At 48.0% G+C, this 21151-nt stretch overlaps 1 protein-coding gene across 1 annotated transcript; it reads right to left on the reverse strand.

Annotated features, from left to right (window-relative positions):
• Positions 1–8749: 8749 nt before the first annotated feature.
• LOC141591344 (NAC domain-containing protein 73-like) lies at positions 8750–20221 on the reverse strand. The gene is made up of 3 exons (XM_074411658.1): positions 19833–20221; positions 19133–19325; positions 8750–9440 (listed from the first exon to the last, which is right to left on the reverse strand). Exons 1-3 carry the CDS (start codon positions 20010–20012, stop codon positions 9001–9003), a joined length of 813 nt encoding a protein of 270 aa, XP_074267759.1. The 5' UTR covers positions 20013–20221; the 3' UTR covers positions 8750–9000.
• Between the last annotated feature and the right edge of the window lie 930 nt (positions 20222–21151).

Consider the following 21151-nt stretch of genomic DNA (forward strand, 5'->3'; position numbering starts at 1 on the left):
ATTTTTTGTAGATCCTCCTTCGGCAGCCGCCGTTCTCACTGAACGGCAATTAGGGAAGCAGCCTGAGAAGGCTATTGAGAAGGCGGGTGACAGAAATGTCATCGTTGACTCCTCGGTTCAGAAGATTCCTCCCTCCGAGCTTGTGGCAGAGGGTGTGAAATTATATAAGAGGATGGCCAAGTGGACCCAACAAGCCGGCTCCTACATCTTGGAGCAGGAGAAGACCATGGGCCAAGCTGCGCCACTGATCGCTAAGCTTAAACTTGATCTCTCTGCCGCAAGGGGGGAAGCCGCGAAGGCTAAACTGGATCTCTTTGCTGCCAGCCGGCGCGTGGAGGAATTTGAGAAGCTGCTAGGGGCCGAGAGGGCCAAAGTGGAGGAAGCTGATGCCGCCACTGCCAAGATGATGGGGGAGCGGGACAGGTATAAGGATGCTTATGACGCCGTGGTCGCCAAGGAGAAAAGTGGAAGGATCATTCCACAACCAAAGCGGAGGCGCTCGGGACGCGCGGTCGCCCTTGCTCAAAAGGAGAAGGATATTGAAATGCTTCAAGATGTTCTTCTCCCTAAAATGTGCGCCCAGTTCCGGGACCAGGCCGAGGAGGCGGCCAGGGAGGCAATAAGAAGACTCGTCCCCGAGGGCTCTTTCCCGTGGGATAAATTTGACCAGCTTTTGGACGAGATAGGCGATCTTTGCGGAGCGGCGGCTGCAGAAGAAGGCGAAACAGCGAAGGCGGCTCGGATAGGCGAGGCCAAGGCGGCCTATGATGCGAAGGTGAAGGAGGGTGAGAGGTCGAAGTTACTTGAAAATGTTGAGCCTTCCTCAAAGCCGGCCACCGAAGATCTTCTTGCCCCGACGACGGAGGGCGAACGGGCATAGGGAGACGGGCGGTCGTCACCAGACTCACCCGGCGTCTCGGATAGCTTTAGCTGTTCGGGAGCCAATTATTGAGCCTTCTCTCCCTGCCATCTTTTTGGCGCTTCAAATCCCAAGTCTGTAACCTTTTGTTTTTTTGTTTCCTCGCTTTTTGTAAAGCTTTGGTAGGTAGAGTTTAGGCTATCCTTATGGGGACGGCCGTCGTCTGTACTCTCCTTGCAATCATCTTTAATAAAGTTTCATCTTTTTGGTCCTCGGCTTGGCCGGGACTCTGATCACGATCCTTTACTTGTCTTCTTGTGTTATTAATTGAGTGCCTTCGTTTTTACCGTCGGCATGGCCGAGTCAGTTAGAATGCCCATCTCAACTGCGTAACGTCTTTAGCATTTCTTCTAGCGTATCGGTCATTGTGTCCCCGTCGCTCTCGGCTAAGGCCGAGGTAATCGGGGTTATGGCTCGATAGCAATTCTTCTAGCGTATCGGTCATTGTGTCCCCGTCGCACTCGGCTAAGGCCGAGGTAATCAGGGTTATGGCTCGATAGCAATTCTTCTAGCGTATCGGTCATTGTGTCCCCGTCGCTCTCGGCTAAGGCCGAGGTAATCGGGGTTATGGCTCGATAGCAATTCTTCTAGCGTATCGGTCATTGTGTCCCCGTCGCTCTCGGCTAAGGCCGAGGTAATCGGGGTTATGGCTCGATAGCAATTCTTCTAGCGTATCGGTCATTGTGTTCCCGTCGCTCTCGGCTAAGGCCGAGGTAATCGGGGTTATGGCTCGATAGCAATTCTTCTAGCGTATCGGTCATTGTGTCCCCGTCGCTCTCGGCTAAGGCCGAGGTAATCGGGGTTATGGCTCGATAGCAATTCTTCTAGCGTATCGGTCATTGTGTCCCCGTCGCTCTCGGCTAAGGCCGAGGTAATCGGGGTTATGGCTCGATAGAAATTCTTCTTTTTGAGTTCCTGCCTGGTGGCAATTTGTGGAGGGGACAAACACTTTGATGGAAAACTTGGGCGATTCATTTGTTTGTTATGATCGTGCGTTGGGGTGTCCACAATGGGTTTGGACACCTCCGCCGCTATACAAAGTATTTTCTCAAGTTATCGGTGTTCCAATGGCTCATCAAAGGCACACCTCCCATGTCTGTCAGCCGGTATGTACCCGGCCTCATCTCTTCGACCACTTTGTAGGGACCCTCCCAGTTGGCCGTCAGTTTACCATGAATATTTTCTTTGTTGGTGGCAGCCGACTTCCTTAGGACTAGGTCTCCCATTTTTAAGTCCCTTTTGTGGACTCTTCGGTTGTAGGCTCTCTTCATCCGGTTTTGATATACGGCCAAGTTGAGGCGTGCTGTATTTCGGCTTTCTTCGACCAGTGTCTAGGAGGCTCTCGGGCCTTCCTCGTTTTCAACCGGGTTAAAGGTAGCCGTTCGAATGTTGGCACCGCCGCTTCAATTGGTAGGACGCTTCGGAACCGTAGACTAGGTGGAAGGGGTGTACCCGTTGCTTCTTTCTCCGTGGTCCGAAGGGACCACAGGGACGCCGGTAGTTCATCGGCCCACCTTCCCTTAAGGTCTTCAACTGTCTTCTTCAAACCGTTGAGGATTGTTTTGTTGGCGCCTCCGCCCGCCCGTTGCTCGTGGGTGGCGGACGGAGGAATACGCAAACTTGATGCCAAGCTCTTCTAACCAGTTCATTATCAGGTCGCTCCAAAACTCTCGGCCGTGGTCAAATACCATAACTTGGGGTAATCCGAAGCGAGTTATAACATTTTCCCAGATCACCTTTCTGACGGCTGCTGTGGTCTTCGCTGGTACTGCTACGGCTTCAACCCATTTGGTGAAGTAATCAACGGCGACGATTAAGAACTTCCTTCCTCCGGAGGCCGTTGGGAACGGCCCTAGCATGTCCATCCCCCACTGTGCGAAAGGAAGGGGACTAAGCACCGGTTGTAGGTCCCTGGAGGGAGCGTGTATCACCGGGGCATGCATCTGACAGTTCGTGCACTTCTTGGTCTTCGTTCTGGAATCTTGAAGCATGGTGGGCCAGAAGTAGCCGGCTCGGAGAGCTTTGTGGGCTAGTGTTCTTGCCCCCATGTGATGTCCACAGATGCCTTCGTGAATCTCTGTCAGTATCAGTTCTGCGTCGGCTGGACCGACACACTTCAAGAGTGGTCTTATTACGGATCTCCCGTACGCTTCCCCTTCGAACACCAAGTACCGCGGCGATCCTTTTATTTTGGCCGAGGGATTGCGGCCCTCCCAAGCAATTCACCTGTAAGTTTGTATTTCATTATCGGAGTCATCCACGTTGTCTCGGTCTCTATGTTACCCACCATGCCGACGGTCTCAGTGATGCTTTTCGCATTCCTGATATCTACCAGCACGGTTCGGCTGACATTCTTGATGGTTGAGCTGGCCAGTTTGGAGAGAGCGTCGGCCCGGTTGTTCTCGGATCTGGGAACGCACTGGATTTGGAAAGATTTCAACTTTGCTATGTCGGCTTTTACCCTCTCTAGGTACCTTACCATTCCGTCGTCCCGAGCCTCAAACTCCCCTCGATTTGGTTAGTAACCAACGGTGAGTCCGTCTTCAACACAATGTGTTACGCTCTCCGGCCCTAGCTAGCTCGACTCCGGTTATCACCGCCTCGTATTCGGATTCATTGTTCGATGCCGAGAAGGTGAATTTCAAGGCGTACTCAAACTCGTCCCCGTTTGGGCTGATGATAAGGATGCCGGCTCCTGAGCTGTTCGTCGTGGAGGAGCCGTCGGTGTAGACCTCCCATATGCCTGGGTTTGGCTCTTCCTGATCGTGCATTCGGCCAGGAAATCTGCAAGTACTTGCCCCTTTATCGAAGGCCTTGGTTTGTACTGAATGCCGAAACCAGAGAGTTCCACTGCCCATTTGATGAGCCTGCCGGATTGTTCGAATTTTTCCAAAGCTTTCTCCAACGGCTGATCGGTTAGGACCGTCACGGGGTGTGCGTCGAAGTAGGGTTTTAACTTCCTTGTGGCAACGACGACGGCGAAGGCTGCTTTTTCAATTAGTGGGTAATTTCTCTCGGCGGGCAACATTGTATGGCTGACAAAGTAGATTGGATGTTGCTGTTTGTCTTCTTCCCTGATGATCACGGCGCTGACCGTGGCCGAGGTAACTGCTATGTATAGGTATAGCGTCTCCCCCAGTATCGGCCTGGACAGGGTTGGGAGAGTCTGAAGATGAGCTTTCAGTTGCTTGAAAGCCGTGCTCTGTTCCTCCCCCCAGCTGAAGTCTTTATTTCCTTTCAACACTTTGAAGAATGGGGTGCTCTTGTCGGCTGACCGAGAGATGAAACGGGCGAGAGCCGCCATTCTCCCGGTCAGCATCATAACCTCTTTTCGATTCCTTGGCTCCGGCAGGTCTAGGATTGCTCGGACTTTGTCCGGATTGGCATCTATGCCTCTGCACCGACAAGTACACCTAGAAATTTACCCGCCCGACACCGAAGTTGCATTTCATTGGGTTGAGCTTCATCTTGTATTTCCTTAGTGAACAAAATGTCTCGTGTAAATCGGCCAGATGCTCGCTGTCGGACTTGCTTTTTACAATAGCATCGTCGACGTAAGCCTCAATGTTTCGTCCTTTTTGGTTTTGGAACACTTTGTTCACCAGCCTCGTGTACGTTGCTCCGGCGTTCTTCAAACCAAACGGCATCATTTTGTACATGTATGTGCCGTTGGCGGTGATAAATGCGCATTTAGGCATGTCTTCCTCGGCCATAAACACTTGGTGATACCCCGAGAAGGCGTCCAGCAGGCTCAGCATGGTGTAGCCCGCCGTGGCGTCGATTAAACTATCTATTCGAGGCAAGGGATAACAATCTTTGGGGCATGCTTTATTAAGGTTGGTAAAGTCTACACACATTCTCCATGCCCCCGATGACTTCTTCACCATTACAACATTGGCTAACCACTCAGGATAAGTACAAGGCATGATGAAACCTGCCGCTAGTAATTTATCTACTTCGGCTTTGATTGCCTCGTCCTTCTCGACCGAGGAGTTCCTTATTCTCTGCTTGACTGAGCGAGCGGTGGAGAGTACGTTCAGCTTGTGAACAATCACCTCCCGACTCACGCCTGGCATCTCGGCCGCTGAGTATGCGAAAACATCTTTATTCTTCCTCGGCAGTCCGGAGGTCGGCTCAATTTTGGTTCCCGGTTGACACCGACGGTTACGGTGCGGCCCGGATCAATCTCTACCTCCTCGGTCTCTGCTCCTTCGACCATACCGATGGTCCCAAAATCGTTTCCGGATCCGGGGGTGTGTCTTTGTATCCGGAAGGATTTTAGTTCTGTAGCGACAGCTCTCACCCTTACTAGATATCTTATCGTCTCGTAGTCTTGGGCTTCGTACTCTCCTCTGATCTGTTTGGTCACTAAGAGTGAATCTGTCTTTACCATGATACGATCTGCCCCGGCGGTTTTAGCTAGCTCAACTCCGGTTATCACCGCCTCGTACTTGGATTCATTGTTTGAGGCCAATGAGGTAAGCTTCAAGGCGTGCTCAAACACGTCTCCGTTTGGGCTGATAATAACGATGTCGGCCTTCGAGCTATTCGTCGTGGAGGGGCCATTAGCGCAAACCTCCCATAAATCGGGATCCTCCTCGTTCTTCGAGACGAGCTTATGCGCCTCCCCCCGGTCCGAGACATATATCAATGTCAGGGCCCGGATGGATATCACAGCGTCGATTTCGCTCAAAGTGACCCGACCTATGAGAACGTTGTAGGCAGACATGCCGTCGATGACTAAGAATTCAGACATAACATTCTTGGCTGCACCTCCCTCGCCGAACCTCACCGCAACTGACCGACCCTGGGGGTACCGAGGCCGGCCCCGGAAAAAGGCGTCAACGGGTCGGTGCGAGGGCTCAAATCTTCAACCCTCGGACCGAGGCCGAGAAAGCATTCTCTCGTACATAACGTTCGTGTAGGCGCTGTGTCAATCGGCACCTCTTCACCAAGTGGTTGGCTATGTCCAAAGGCGACTTTGTAAGTGGGTCGCTATGAAGAGCGATGACTCCCTCGTAGTCCTCCTGTCCGATGGTCATATCGGGGATGTTGGGAGCGGGGGTGGCTGTGTTGGGCACAAAGTTGATGGCCTGATAAGGTTCATCCAGGTGCCGTTTGTGCCCATGAGCGGACCCACCGCTCTCGTTGTCCCTGATGACGACATTACTACTCCTACTCGCTCAGAAACGGACTTGCTATTTGATCCGCCGACATCTTGTTTTTGGCCTCTGGCAACATATTTGCCGAGGCTCCCCTTCCGGATCAGCTCTTCAATGGCATCCTTCAGGTGTCGGCAATCGTTGGTTAAGTGTCCGGTGTGGCCGTGGTACTCACAGTACTGGCTCGTGTCACCGTCACTCCTCGGCCTAGGGGGTCTTTCCCATTTCTGGCCCTCGTTCTTGCTCAAAGCGAAGACCTCGGCGGCCGATACGACTAGGGGGGTGTGATCATCGTACCGTTTTTTGTAGTACGTTCCCGAGCTCCCCCCGGCATCCGCCGAGCTTTGTTTCCAGGTAGACTTGTCTGACCGTGACCTATTATTCTCACGGCGTCTTTCATTGGACCGTGACCCGTTGTTGTCACGGCGTCTTTCATCCGGGTTGTCCTCCCGGCGGCTCTTCTTTTCTGAGTTCTCGGCCTCGCTGGGGCCTACCCAGGTCTTGTGATAGTCCTCTACCTTGATGGCTTGGTCGGCCAACTTTCTGGCGGCGTCCAAGCCCAGGCCTCCGCACTTGATGAGCTCATTTTTTAAATCTCCCCTTGGGAGGCCCTTCATCAGTGCGAAGGCCGCCAGTTCGGGATTGATTTCCCGAATCTGCTGGACCTTTCCGTCGAACCTCTTCACATAGCTCCGTAGAGACTCGTTTCCCTCCTGTTTGATAGTTAGGAGGTCCGATGTCTCCACGGTCCTTCTCTTGTTGCAAGAGTACTGGGCTAGAAAGGCGTCTCTTAGGTCGGCGTAATAGTATACCGAGCCGTCGGGAAGCCCCTTGTACCAACTTTGAGCCATTCCATGCAGAGTTGTTGGGAAAACTCGGCACCAGACCTCATCGGGCTGCTCCCATACCGACATGTAAGACTCGAAAGCCTCAGCGTGGTCGGCTGGATCGCTATCTCCCTTGTATGATAGAGGTGGCAACTTGAGCTTAGTTGGCACCGGACTTCTAGGACGTGGCGCCGAGGGGTTGTCGACCACGTGTCGAACGACACGCGGCGATCGGCTCCTCGCATTCCTAACCCGGCTCCTCTCCTCGTAGCGGGAAGGACTCCTTCTTCGGCTTGGACTTCTCCTCCAACTCTGTTGAGTCGGACTCCTCTGGCTCCTTTGGGGTAAGCCTCGTTCGTGCTGCGGGGACGCTGTCCTCCCATGAGTGCGGGAAGGACTTAGGTCTACCGCGCCCACTTTGGGCTCCCCGCGTCTTGACCGGGTCGGCTTCTCCTAGTGCTCCGTTCAAATTTCTCGGAGTCACGTTTTGGGCCCTGGTCTCCTGGACGGTTTCTGCCGCTCTTGTCGGCGTGACAGTGTGAGCAAGCGTATTACTGATTAGGTCCAGGAGCATTTTCAGTTTTGCTACGTCAACCACATGTCCCATGATGGTGACCTGGTTGGCTGGCAGCGGCGTGTCGGGTATTATTGGCATCCCGAACTCTGGTTGGATTACTCCGCCGGTGGAGGGCTGCATGACTCCAGAATTGTTGAAAGTATCATCTTGGTAGAACGCGGTTTCGTCGGTTACGACTGCGTCTTGTTGTTTCGACATCTTCTTAGTTTTTTGGGTGGGTTTTTGTTGTTTTTTTTTTTTTGTTTGGGAATGAATGTGACTAGCTTCTAGTGTCTTCCCCACAGACGGCGCCAATTGTTCCGGGTGTAATTCCAGAGCAAGTATCGTTACCACCCTTGGCTTGTAGAATAATGTCTTGAGTTGAACCCTTCTTGCTTCTATCTTTCCTCTCGGCCTCTCCTGCAACAATGAACGAACTGAGGGCTTGGCTTTGTGCCAAGCGTACTCACTCCGACGCTCAAGTCAGTAAACTTAAAGGATTAAGTTGTGTTACTTGGCTAGGTATGTATTGTAGAGAGATAAGGAAGATATTACCAGATGAATAGTGTATTTAGGTTAAGTTGTGGGATCCTTTCCTCAATGAAGGTTGAGGAGTATTTATAGGCTTTCACCTTTTGTCACGTAGTGGCCAAGTGGCCAAGTGGCTAGCAGGTGGAAAGACTGATCTACCCCTCGGCCGGGGGACCTATGGCAGGCCGGCGGGCCATGTTGACTCACCGCCGAGGGGTCTTGGATATGAGTACGCGGGTATGTGTCCCGGCTGGCAGGTTGTCACGCCGAGACCCAGGCTAACAGGCCGATGGGCTGCATCGGCTAAGCAGTCTGAGTTGTTGACTTGCTGTGGATATCTTTGACCTTGTTCAATATGTTGACTTGGTCAGCGGTGCAGAATATGCCCCATCAGTGTTAATCCTCATCAACCTCCATATTTCGTCTTCACATCATTGAAGTTAAAGGTTCCTAAAGTGTTTCATGCTAGAAGACAATCAACAAAAATGCAAAGTCGAAGAGAAGAATCTCCACGTTTCTATCATATATCTACCCATGTAAATTTCCACGTTCTCGTGACGTGAGTGTGTCATGTTGCAGGTACTCTCCTAAAGCTCAATTACTGAAGAAAAGGAAAGGATCGACATCCTCAATGTGCTGCTCCAACAACTATTTGAAGAAACCTCGTGTGTTAAGTAACCTCACCCCTAATTTAAGTTTAAGTTTATGTACCAATAATGTAGTATTAGCACCGGACCTATCAAATCTTATGTGCTTTATGTAAAAACTTTTTTTACAGCTGTAAAAAAAAATAAAAAAAAATAAAGTTCCCAACTCAAAATTTTCAGATTAGTTCCAATGTCTTCCTCCTCCTAAAGTGTATAAATCCTAAAACTTGCAACCACCACCTAACATATATCCCTTTCGTTAGCTCTTGTATAAACATCAACATATCTTCTAAGGACACTTCTTTTTCTAGAACCCGAAAATTGAATGAACAACGACCCGTTACCTAGCAACGCCATGTTAGGAATCAAACGAGCCACTAATTGGCCGATTAGCAACACCGTGATCATAAGACATATACAATGTGGTTGGTAGACGTTCATGGGATGGTTCCTTCATATTAGACCCACATTGTCTAGGCTGTGTTTGGTAGAATACCTTAGACATCACAAACTCGCCATCCTTTTCGTCTTCATTTTCGCCTAAATGGCATTGATGCATAACCCAATTAGTCTTCTCTGCTTTCCTCTGCCTTCCATAGTTGGTATAGAGGACTAGTATCTTCTTAAACCCTTTTACTCTGCCATTGACGAGTATCGGCCTTGTTTTGCCCGTCTTATGCCATCTTGTCTCGCCACCATCTTCGTTTGTATGGATCTTTCTTCTCTTCCTTGTTCCGGTGGTGTATGCCTTTGTTGGGCAATGAAAAAAATGTCTTATAACTCCATCTTTCCTCACACCTTCAAAATCCAACATGATATATTACCTCAATGCTCAACACAATTGGGTTTGTTTCTGAATGACCCAAAATGAAAACTGTATCGAAAACTGCATTGAAGGACTGTATTTTACGAGTAAGAAGCGTAGCCATTTTAGTGCGTCATTTTGATTTATTCAATTCTTCGTATATTAGAACTAAAGAGTTATTATTATATTGAATCTTTGTCTCCATTAAGAATATGAACATGTGTTTTATTATTATACACTAATGACAAAAAAAAGAAAAGCTTTTTGATTATTTGCACCATCATTCCCAACTAAAATGCTAGAAACCTAAAAAAAATAAGGTCCATGCTAAACTCAGGCTGACCAGGTTATGGCCGGGTGATTGTTTCGGAAAAAATATAATAAACACCAACTTTTTTAATTATGATTGAAAGTATAGGTAAGATTGATGTTTCGGCCTTAGGTAGAATTTGAACCTAACTTCGTCTCTGTATGAGGAACTAATCCACATGAGTTAAAGTTATGGAGGTTGAGGATGTTGAGCTTTAATTAGCTGGCAAGAAGTTAAATTGAATGCAGATTCTTTCCGTAGACAACACTTAATCATCTTTTTCCTTTTATTTGTATATCGGAGTATAATGTAATGTATTCTTCCACAAGCCGTAACGTGATGCATGCATGCATGCAATATACGGCGTAGTTAGTAATGTTATTTCCAGTGACGGATTTTGGGGGATAAAAATAATACATTATATCTTTTAGAAAATTACAAGAATAAGACGGTCTTACAATGATCAGGTCAGCCTTATATTTCATCTACTCGTATATTTGGTGTATTTACAATTTCATTGAATAATCGGAAGATGTAGGAATGGCCTAGAGGTGATCATGGGCCGGGCCAATGCGGGCTTGGGCCGGGCCTTTTTAACAAAAGCGGTCCATTTGTGTGGGTCGGGCCGGGTCGGGTCAGATGTGTGGGTTTATTTAACAAGCCCAAACCCGGCCCTTATGGGCTAATGCGGGCTTTTGGGCCTAAATGGGCTTTTTCAGGCCCTAAAATTTACGACTTATCCTAAGAAATAATTAGCGTAATACCTTCAGTTACAACTTTTAAAACATACATAGTGTATAAAATTGCACAAAATATGATGAAATGCATATGAATTGCTCTCTAAAATAAAATAATGACAAAAATCGCCACTTTAGAATGTTTAATCATGCATTCTTAGACATGATTTATGTTATGTATACTTTGTGATGGGGCATATTCTGCACCGCTGACCAAGTCAACATATTGAGCAAGGTCAAGGATATCCACAGCAAAGTCAACGACTTACACAGCCTAACCGATGCGGTCCATCGGCCTGCCACCTAGGTCTCGGCCTGGCAACCAGCCAGCCGGGACACATATCCGCGTACTCATATCCAAGACCCTCGGCCGGCCTGCCATGGGTCCATCGGCCGAGGGTAGAACGGTCTTTCCACCTGCTAGCCACTTGGCCACTTGGCCACTACGTGACAAAAGGTGAAAGCCTATAAATACTCCTCAACCTTCATTGAGGAAATGATCCACACTCTAACCTAAGAGTTACTATTCATCCTGTAATATCTCCCATCATCTCTACAATACGCATTTAGCCAAGTAACAACTTATCCCTCTAAGTTTACCGACTTGAGCGTCGGAGTGAGTACGCTTGCACAAAGCCAAGCCCTCGCCTCGTTGATGTTGCAGAGAGGCCGAGAGGAGCGATAAAGACAAGAGAGACTCAACTCAAGACATCATTCTACGAGCCACGGGTGGTAACGATACTTGCTCTGGAATTACACCCGGAACAATTGGCGCCGTCTGTGGGGAGAGACACTAGAAGCTAGTCACATTCATTCCCAAACAAAAAATAAATATAAAAACAAAAAAAAAACCCACCCCAAAAGCTAAGAAGATGTCGAAACAACCAGAAGAGGCATTCGTGGCTGACGAAACCAAATTCTACCAAGACGATACCGTCCACAAATCTGGAGTTGTGCAACCCTCCGCCGGTCAAGTGACTCAACCGGAGTACGGGATGCCAATAATACCAGACACTCCGCTGCCTGCCGACCAGGTCACCATCATGGGACATGTGGTTGACGTAGCAAAACTGAAGATGCTCCTGGACCTAATTGGGAGTACGCGCTCACACTCGTGTCACGCCCAAGAGCGACGGAAACCGTCCAGGAGACCAGGGCCCAAAATGTGACCCCAAGAAACTTGAACAGAGCATTAGGAGAAGCTGACCCTGTCAAGACACCGGAGGAGCCCAAAGTGGTCGTGGTGAACCTAAGTCCTTCTCGCACTCGTGAGAAGACAGCGTCGCCGCGGCACCGACGAGGCACCCCCCAGAGGAGTGAAAGAAGCCCGACTCGCCAGAGTCGGAGAAGAAGCCCGACTTACCATAGTCGGAGAAGAAGTCCTTCCCGCTACGAGGGGAGGAGCCGGACGAGGAATGCGAGGAGCCGATCGCCCCGTGTCGTTCGACACGTGGTCAGGCAGCCCCTCAGCGCCTACGTCCTAGAAGCCCCGGTGCCAACTACGCTGAAGTTACCACCTATAGCATACAAAGGAGAAGGCGACCCAACCGACCACGTCGAGGCTTACGAGTCTCACATGTCAGTATGGGAGCAACCCGATGAGGTTTGGTGCCGAATCTTTCCAACGACACTGCATGGGATGGCACAGAGTTGGCACAAGGGGCTACCCGACGGGTCGGTATACTGTTACGCCGACCTAAAGGACGCGTTCCTGGCCCAGTATTCCTGCAACAAGAGGAGGGCCGTGGAGACATCGGACCTCCTAACTATCAGACAGGAGGGAGGCGAGTCTCTCTGAAGTTATGTGAAGAGGTTCGACGCCAAGGTTCAGCAAATTCGTGAGCTGAACAGCGAACTGGCAGCCTTCGCGCTGATGAAAGGCCTCCCAAGGGGAGACCTAAAAAACGAGCTCATCAAATGCGGCGGCCTGACCTTTGACGCCGCCAGACAATTGGCTGATCGAGCCATTAAAGTGGAGGACTATCACAAAACCTGGGTAGGCCCTAGCGAGGCCAAACCCTCAGAAAAGAAGAGTCGCCAGGAGGATAACCCGGATGAAGGACGCCGTGGCAATGAGCGGTCACGGTCTGGTGAAAGACGACGTGACAATAACAGGTCACGGTCTGATAAAACTGCCAGGAAACAACACTCGACGGGCGCTGGGTGGAGTTCGGGATCGTACCACCAGAGGCGGTATAATGATAAAACCCCCCTCGTCGTATCGGCCGCCGAGGTCTTCGCCCTGAGCAAGCACGAGGGCCAGAAGTGGGAAAGGCCCCCCAAGCCGAAGGGAGACGGTGACACGAGCCAGTACTGTGAGTACCACGGCCACACCGGTCACCTTATCGACAACTCGCCGCATCAAGAATGCCATTGAAGAACTGATCCGGAAGGGGAGCCTCGGCAAGTACGTCGCCAAAGGCCAAAAGACTGACGCCGGCAGTTCAGATAAGAAATCCGTCTTCGAACGGATAGGAGTGATCCATGTTGTCATCGGGCGCAACGAGAACGGAGGGTCCGCTCATGGGCACAAACGGCACCTGAACGAGCTATATCAGGCCATCAACTTTGTGCCCAACACAGCGATCCCCACTTCCAACATCCCCGATATGACTATTGGAAGGAAGGACAACGAGGGAGTCATCGCTCCTCACAAATGACCCACTTGTAGTCAATTTGGACATATCTAACCACCTGGTCAAGAGGTGCCTGATTGACACAGGCGCCTATACGAATATCATGTACAGGGAGTGCTTCCTCAGCCTCGGTCTGAAAGCCAAGGACTTAAGCCCCTGCACCAATCCACTGTACGACTTCTCTGGGGCCGGCCTGGTACCACTGAGGTCAATCAGACTACCGATGATGTTCGGCGAAGGGAATGCGGCTAAGAATGTCTTAGCTGAGTTCGTGGTCATTGACGGCTCGTCCGCCTACAACGTCCTCATAGGCCGAGTCACTCTGAGCGAGGCCGACGCCGTAATGTCCATCCGGGCCCTAACACTGATGTATGTCTCGGACCGGGGAGAAGCGCATAAGCTCGTCTCCAAAGACGAGAAGGACGAGGTGGTCAACGTCCAGGTAGCTGCCAGAGGATGCAACATGCAGTCCCTCAAAACGGCAAAGAAGTCAGAGAAAGGAAAAAGTCCGTCCTTACAACAGGAAGGCGACCTCATGGACGCAACTAGCGGCTGACGGGGAAGGTGTACCTTTGATGAGCCATTAGGACGCTGGTAATCTCGGGAAAACTTTGTACAGCGGCGGAGGTGTCCAAGAAAGTTGTGGGCACCCCAACGCATGTTTATACCTAATGAAAAAACGTCCAAGTCTTCCATCAAAGTGTCCATTTTCCCCCATCAGTCATTGACAGGAAGCAGACGCCAGCTCACACTGTCACATCGACAAGAGCGGCAGTCTCCATCAAGAGGTAGGCACCGTCGCAGTCACCCCAAGTAGTAGACGCCACGGCAGTCACCCCAAGAGGTAGATACCGTCGCAGTCACTCCAAGTGGTAGACGCCACGGCCGTCATCAAGAAATAGACGCCAGCTCACACTGTCACATCGACAAGAGCGGCAGTCTCCATCAAGAGGTAGGCACCGTCGCAGTCACCCCAAGTAGTAGACGCCACGGCAGTCACCCCAAGAGGTAGATGCCGTCGCAGGTCACTCAAGTGGTAGACGCCACGGCCGTCATCAAGAAATAGACGCCAGCTCACACTGTCACATCGACAAGAGCGGCAGTCTCCATCAAGAGGTAGGCACCGTCGCAGTCACCCCAAGTAGTAGACGCCACGGTAGTCACCCCAAGAGGTAGATACCGTCGCAGTCACTCCAAGTGGTAGACGCCACGGCCGTCATCAAGAAATAGACGCCACCACACTCGTCACATCGACAAGAGCGGCAGTCTCCATCAAGAGGTAGGCACCGTCGCAGTCACCCCAAGTAGTAGACGCCACTAGCCACCCCAAGAGGTAGATGCCGTCGCAATCCTCAAGTGGTAGACGCCACGGCCGTCATCAAGAAATAGACGCCACCACACCGTCACATCGACAAGAGCGCGGTCTCCATCAAGAGGTAGGCACCGTCGCAGTCACCCCAAGTAGTAGACGCCACGGTAGTCACCCCAAGAGGTAGATGCCGTCGCGATCCTCCAAGTGGTAGACGCCACGGCCGTCATCAAGAAATAGACGCCACCACATCACATCGACAAGAGCGGCAGTCTCCATCAAGAGGTAGGCACCGTCGCAGTCACCCCAAGTAGTAGACGCCACGGCAGTCACCCCAAGAGGTAGATGCCGTCGCAGTCACTCCAAGTGGTAGACGCCACGGCCGTCATCAGGAAGCAGACGCCAGCTCACACTGTCACATCGACAAGAGCGGCAGTCACCATAAAAAAGCAGGCACCGTCGCAGTCACCCCAAGTAGTAGACGCCACGGCCGTCATCAGGAAGCAGACGCCAGCTCACACTGTCACATCGACAAGAGCGGCAGGCCCCATAAAGAAGCAGGCACCGTCGCAGTCACCCCAAGTAGTAGACGCCACGGCAGTCACCCCAAGAGGTAGACGCCGTCGCAGTCACTCCAAGTGGTAGACGCCACGGCCGTCATCAAGAAATAGACGCCAGCTCACACTGTCACATCGACAAGAGCGGCAGTCCCCATAAAGAAGCAGACGCCGTCGCAGTCACTCCAAGTGATAGACGCCACGGCCGTCATCAAGAAATAGGACGCCAGCTCACACTGTCACATCGACAAGAGCGGCCGTCATTACCAATAAGCAGACGCCGCGGCGGTTACGGCCAGCACAGTTGATACTCGCAGAAACGATCAAAACGCCTTAAAAGCGTTTAAACACAGTTGAGATGCGCACTCTAGACTGCCTTGGCCAGGCCGAGGCGGAAACAAAAAGGCAACTCAGACGAAGACGAAAAAGACCTCGGCCAAGCCAGAGGCAAAGTGAAGACGCTAAGTACAGTTGATACGCTCAACTATTAGCGCAAAGAAACTCAAAGTGAGGTAAAGACCTCGGCCAAGCCGAAGACAAAAGAAACGAACTCTTATTAAAAATGATAAGTTACAAGTGAGGAGAATACAGACGACGGCCGTCCCCATAAGGATAAGCCAAAACGCAACCCACCAAAGTTACACAAAATACAAGGAAAAGAAAAACAAAAGATTACAGGTATCATTTGAAGCGCCAAAAATGGCAGGGAGGGAAGGCTTAATAATTGGCTCCCGAACAGCTGAAGCTATCCGAGACGCCGGGTGAGCCTGGTGACGACCCGTCTCCCTATGCCTGTTGCTGCTTACCATCAGCAGCGGTAGCCGCATCTGCTTCGATGGGCAACCAAGCGGCGTTCTTAGCAGCCTCGGCCTTCAAGACCTCGGCTTTAGTCTCGGCGGCCTCGGGCAAATGCCCTTGCCCTCTCGGCTTCCTCCTTGGCCGTCTTAGTCTTCTCGGCAAAGGGTCGCACTCTCCGCGCCGCCTCTTTCTCTATCTTCACCCTCACCGCCTCCTTGGCCTTCTCCTCCACGCTTTCTCCTTAGCTTCGAGCTTATCGTCAAACAAACTCGTCAAATTTGCCCCACGAAAGGAACCAAGAAGAGGAAGAGCTCCTCAATCACTTCCCCGGCGGCTTCTTCGGCCGGATCCCGAATCGGTGCACATGTTAGGGAGCATGACGGTTTGGAGCGTCTCAATGTCCTCCTCCTTTTGTCTAATAATGGCCTCCTTGCTCCGAATCACCTTCCCCTGGATCTGAAATTTGCCCCTAAATTCATTCCTCTGCTGGAGATAAAGGTCGGCGTGCCTCTGAACAAGGTCACACTTCTCCAGCAGCTTTGCAACTTCGGCCGCAGCAGCCTCGGTCTTGGCTCTCTCAGCAAGGACCTCCTTTTCAAATTCTCCCCGAGTTTTCTCTCGCCCAAGAGCGCTTTCTCGCATCTCCCTAAGCCTCCGCTCATGGAGGAGATCCGATTTAAGCGCGGCCACCTTCTTAGTGGCATCAAGCTCAAGAGCGGACTGAGCCACGGCCTTCTCCTGCTCTGTAATACGAGCACCGGTCAGCTCGTTCCATCTCGCCAGCTCCTCGATCAACCTCGCGCTTTCCGCTACAAGCTGGGAAGGGGGCCGAGATAGAAGAAGCCGATACAGAAAAGTTTCAGAAATTACGCAGAATATACGCTCAGCATACATCGAAGCCCATACCACGGCATAGACTACGCTGGGGGCAAATTGATGGGGCATATTCTGCACCGCTGACCAAGTCAACATATTGAGCAAGGTCAAGGATATCCACAAAGAAAGTCAACGACTTACACGGCCCTAGCCGATGCGGTCCATCGGCCCCACTGGTCTCGGCACGCAACCGGCCAAATGGGACACATATCCGCGTACTCATATCCAAGACCCTCGACCGGCCTGCCATGGGTCCATCGGCCGAGGGTAGAACGGTCTTTCCACCTGCTAGCCACTTGGCCACTTGGCCACTACGTGACAAAAGGTGAAAGCCTATAAATACTCCTCAACCTTCATTGAGGAAAGGATCCACACTCTAACCTAAGAGTTACTATTCATCTGGTAATATCTCCCTCATCTCTCTACAATACGCATTTAGCCAAGTAACAACTTATCCCTCTAAGTTTACTGACTTGAGCGTCGGAGTGAGTACGCTTGGCACAAAGTCAAGCCCTCAGTTCGTTCAGTGTTGCAGGAGAGGCCGAGAGGAGCGATAAAGACAAGAGGGACTCAACTCAAGACATCATTCTACGAGCCACGGGTGGTAACGATACTTGCTCTGGAATTACACCCGGAACACTTTGTTTTATAAATCTAAAAAAATATACTTGAGTTTGTAAAGACTTGAGTATAACTTTAACGCTACTTTAATATGTTTTATTAGAAAAAAAATATTTATTATTAATAAATATAGGCTGGGCTGGGCCAAAATTTGGGCCAAATGCTTAGTTCAAACCCGGCCCCAAAATATTTTGGGCCTTTTTAGGCCGGCCCATGGGCTTTTTTGGGCCAAAACTAAAGGCCCAAGCCCTTCAAAAAACCGGGCCGGACCGGGTAGGGCCAATGGACTTGGGCCATTTGATCAGCTCTAGAATGGCCTAGTAAACATCACACGATAAAATATAACCCTTTTGTTTGGATTAACCAACCGTACGTAAATGCAGGATGTTTCTGCTTGCATCATTGAGGAAATAAATCATTAAATCTCTCAATTCAATTTAAACAAGTTTCTAAATTAGATAAATAAATTGTTGATGATTTTAGTTAATCACGATATTATTTGAATGCAATCGGGATTTGGCCAAAATCGTAGCAAGTTTAACCGTTATAATATAGGTTATGGAGTGTGGAGTACATGCTCATATAAACGAGTTTGAATGTGCGATTTTAAAGAATAAGTTACAATGCAAATTAGTCGATGTTATCGTAGCTCAAAAATGAAAAATAGGCTAACCTCGATAGGGGTTGCTAGCCCCGATCGGGGTTGATGATGCATAGCCAAATTTTCAACAAGTTTTATTTACGTAAATTGGGAAAGCTCGGCTGACTCAAGTGCCCCCCGAACCGCGCCGTCCCCGATCGGGGATACTAACCCCGATCGGGGTGAGTGATATTTATCGGGTTTTGCAATTAATTGCTAGAAACCGTGTTGCATTGTTTCATACTTGTCCCAAAAGGTACCTCTTGGAAATAACCGATTGTTTCCTTTAGGGTATGCATACATAATATGTATAAATACATGTTGATGCATGATTGGAAAGATGAGAGAAAAAATCAGAAACCTTTCAACTTTGAAAGAACAAACAAATTACAAAACTGCATTTGTATTCTTTCGATTATATTTGCCTAGAACGAGAGGGAATCGATAGTCTTATCCTACAAGAGATTTCGTGCAACCCGAGGCAAATGCAAGGGTCGAAATACTCTTTAAGAAAAACGATTCGTGATTCTATCGTTATCCAAGTTTATCATTTGTCGTTGGCGGTCGACGGAGAGTCAACCACCATGTATATATCCAACATAAATATAAATATTTTAGATGCTTGTTAGAGAAGGAACTAACTAAATTCAAATAAAATTCACTAAAAGCAACACTTTTATATTTCTTAGCACGCCAACACTTAACTTATATCAACATGAAATTAAATACGGTATTTATTACTCCGCATTATAATAATTCTTATTATATTAAACCGTTTTAAACAAGTGTTATTGTAAAACCAAGTGATATTTTACTTAATTAATCCTACTAAAATAACTTCTATCGACCAGAAGTTTCCATGATAAGGGCCTTAAGCCATTAAGGTCTTTGTAATATAATTTTACAAAGCTTTATTGTAAACCCGTTTTATAAGTGACTTGTTCGGTAAGATAATCATTTATTTAGTTTTATTTATTGAATTTAGTCCTCTGTATTTAATATGAGAAATATTTTTTTAAAAAAAAAGGTAAATATATGTAAGTAATTGCAACGAGGAAACATTACACGTATGATTAATAGTTAACCTACGCACGATGCATTAAAATTTAAGATTTAACCCAAAACGAATCAGACAAATTTCGAAACACAAATTACTTTTAAAACGGTTTTTCAAGAGACTTACTAACTTGTTAATACAAACCTGGCAATTTGTCGGGATGAGTATAACAAATCCCATTTTCGCCGTCGATTGTAGATATGAATTGATCAAGAAGAGGGTGCAATTTGTCCAAATCACACTTCACTTTAGCTTCTAAGTGTTCTAAAACTTCTGGGTCAGTTGGATCAAATTTCACTCCTGCTGGTAGTCCTGGTAAATCATTAAATCCACCTGCCTAATTAATCATACATTATATCATAAGTGTTAGTAAAACCCTAAATAAATTCATGCAATATTAGCAATAACACAAATTATCAAATAAATCGGTTGTATAGCTTATGGACTCAGTTTACTGCGTTACCACAGTCATATAAGTTATTATAAGGTCGTTGTATGCTCTTTAGATGTATGATAATCTTACCAGAGATCAACAGTTTTTAAAGTGGAGTATATTATAAGTTATTACAAGGTCATGTATGATGTATAGATGTACAAAAACATAAATATTTTAAATATTTGTAACTAGAAAAAAATTGTTAAAATATAAAAACTTTTAATATATTTTTGGAGCTTTAATACTTAACTTGTAATGAAATTAATCAAAATAAAAATTAGTCTAATTAAGATAAAGGTATCGTGACAATAGGTCACATGTTCGAATCCCCGACCCCCCTATATATATTGTACGCGTCTTGCGCCTCATCTATATAACACCAAAAAACATGTAATGAAATTTGATTACCTGGTGGTCATGGAGTGGGAAATGGTGACCACAAGAAGGGCAAAAAATGTTGTGGGATATTAACCCACTATTATTAAAAGACAACGACGACGATGATGATTTCTCATTAATTGGGATATTAATATGAATATTAGTGTTAATATTGGTGCAGATAGAAGGGTTAATGTCGTAGCATGTCATCTTCCTCTATACATACATGAAGATTTAATAATGATTTATTCTAACTAATTAAAGTATAATTAAGTGAAATAAATCACTTATATAAATCTAGCAATTTTAAATAAAATAGCGAGAAGCGGAAAATATAAATGAATGAAAATAAAAGGATTAATTTTTAATTTGTGAATTTTGAAGAAAATAGATAATGAAAATATGAGAATAAAGAGAAAATGGAAGAAGGGAATGGACGTACGAAAATGAAAGTGTAAATAAATAGTCGTAGAGAGTTTTGGGTGCACATACAAGATATTTAAGGTTGCTTGGACGTCAAGTCGTTTGGTATGATTGGGTGTATACGTTCTCCACCGACTTACCATTCAACATTTTATGGGTCTCATCTAGGGATGGCAATGGATCCAGGATCCGCTCCAGATCCGCAGGATCCGACCTGCATGAATCAGATATGGATCCTAATTTTTAGGACCCGTTGGATATGGATCAGATATGGATCCATTACTTATAAAGCAGATATGGATCTGGATCTCACCACTCAGATCCAGATCCGATCCGCATACCCGTTTTCAATAAATAAATAAAAAACAAATTATCAAATTACTCATTTACTTACTTCACAAGTCATAAGTTTATAGTATAAAAAAATAAAAGTTGGTAGTGCACGACGTAACTTAGTGATTGTTACTAGTTATGCCACTTAATTTGGCCATTAACATTGAATTTTGTACACTTTATGCCACTTCGTAGTTTTAAAAGATGAAGTTGAAATGCTATCGTCTGCGTATAATATGCCACTGACCTAGTTTGTTCTTGGCACACTTAATATCGCATGGGTAGTTCGCGTTACTTAACTTATAACACTATTGTGTTTGTTGTTTATTTTGATATTGTCTTAGATCCGCGTAGGATCTAGATCCGACCCGGACCCGTCGGATATGGATCTGAGAAAATTGGACCCGTCGGATATGGATCGGATCTAAAACCAATGTGGAAAATGCGGATCTGGATCTGGATCTAGCTGGATCCGGTCCAGATCCGGCCCGTTGCCATCCCTAGACTCTCATCCAACGTACAACATAAGCTATCGACGACTGTGTAATACGGTTTTATATTAAACTAGGTAGTATCCCGCGCTTCGCGCGGCC

This window comes from Silene latifolia, chromosome 7 (assembly GCF_048544455.1).
Source record: "Silene latifolia isolate original U9 population chromosome 7, ASM4854445v1, whole genome shotgun sequence".
NCBI classification, from domain to species: domain Eukaryota; kingdom Viridiplantae; phylum Streptophyta; class Magnoliopsida; order Caryophyllales; family Caryophyllaceae; genus Silene; species Silene latifolia.

Excerpts from the sequence above, each read along its gene's own strand:
- LOC141591344 (XM_074411658.1), bottom strand. The coding sequence starts at position 20,012 with ATGACATGCTACGACATTAACCCTTCTATCTGCACCAATATTAACACT. Across the intron at positions 19,326-19,832 it reads TCCCACTCCATGACCACCAG|GCAGGTGGATTTAATGATTT; the intron begins GTAATCAAATTT and ends ATGATTAATTAG. Across the intron at positions 9,441-19,132 it reads TCATCCCGACAAATTGCCAG|GTGTGAGGAAAGATGGAGTT; the intron begins GTTTGTATTAAC and ends TGGATTTTGAAG.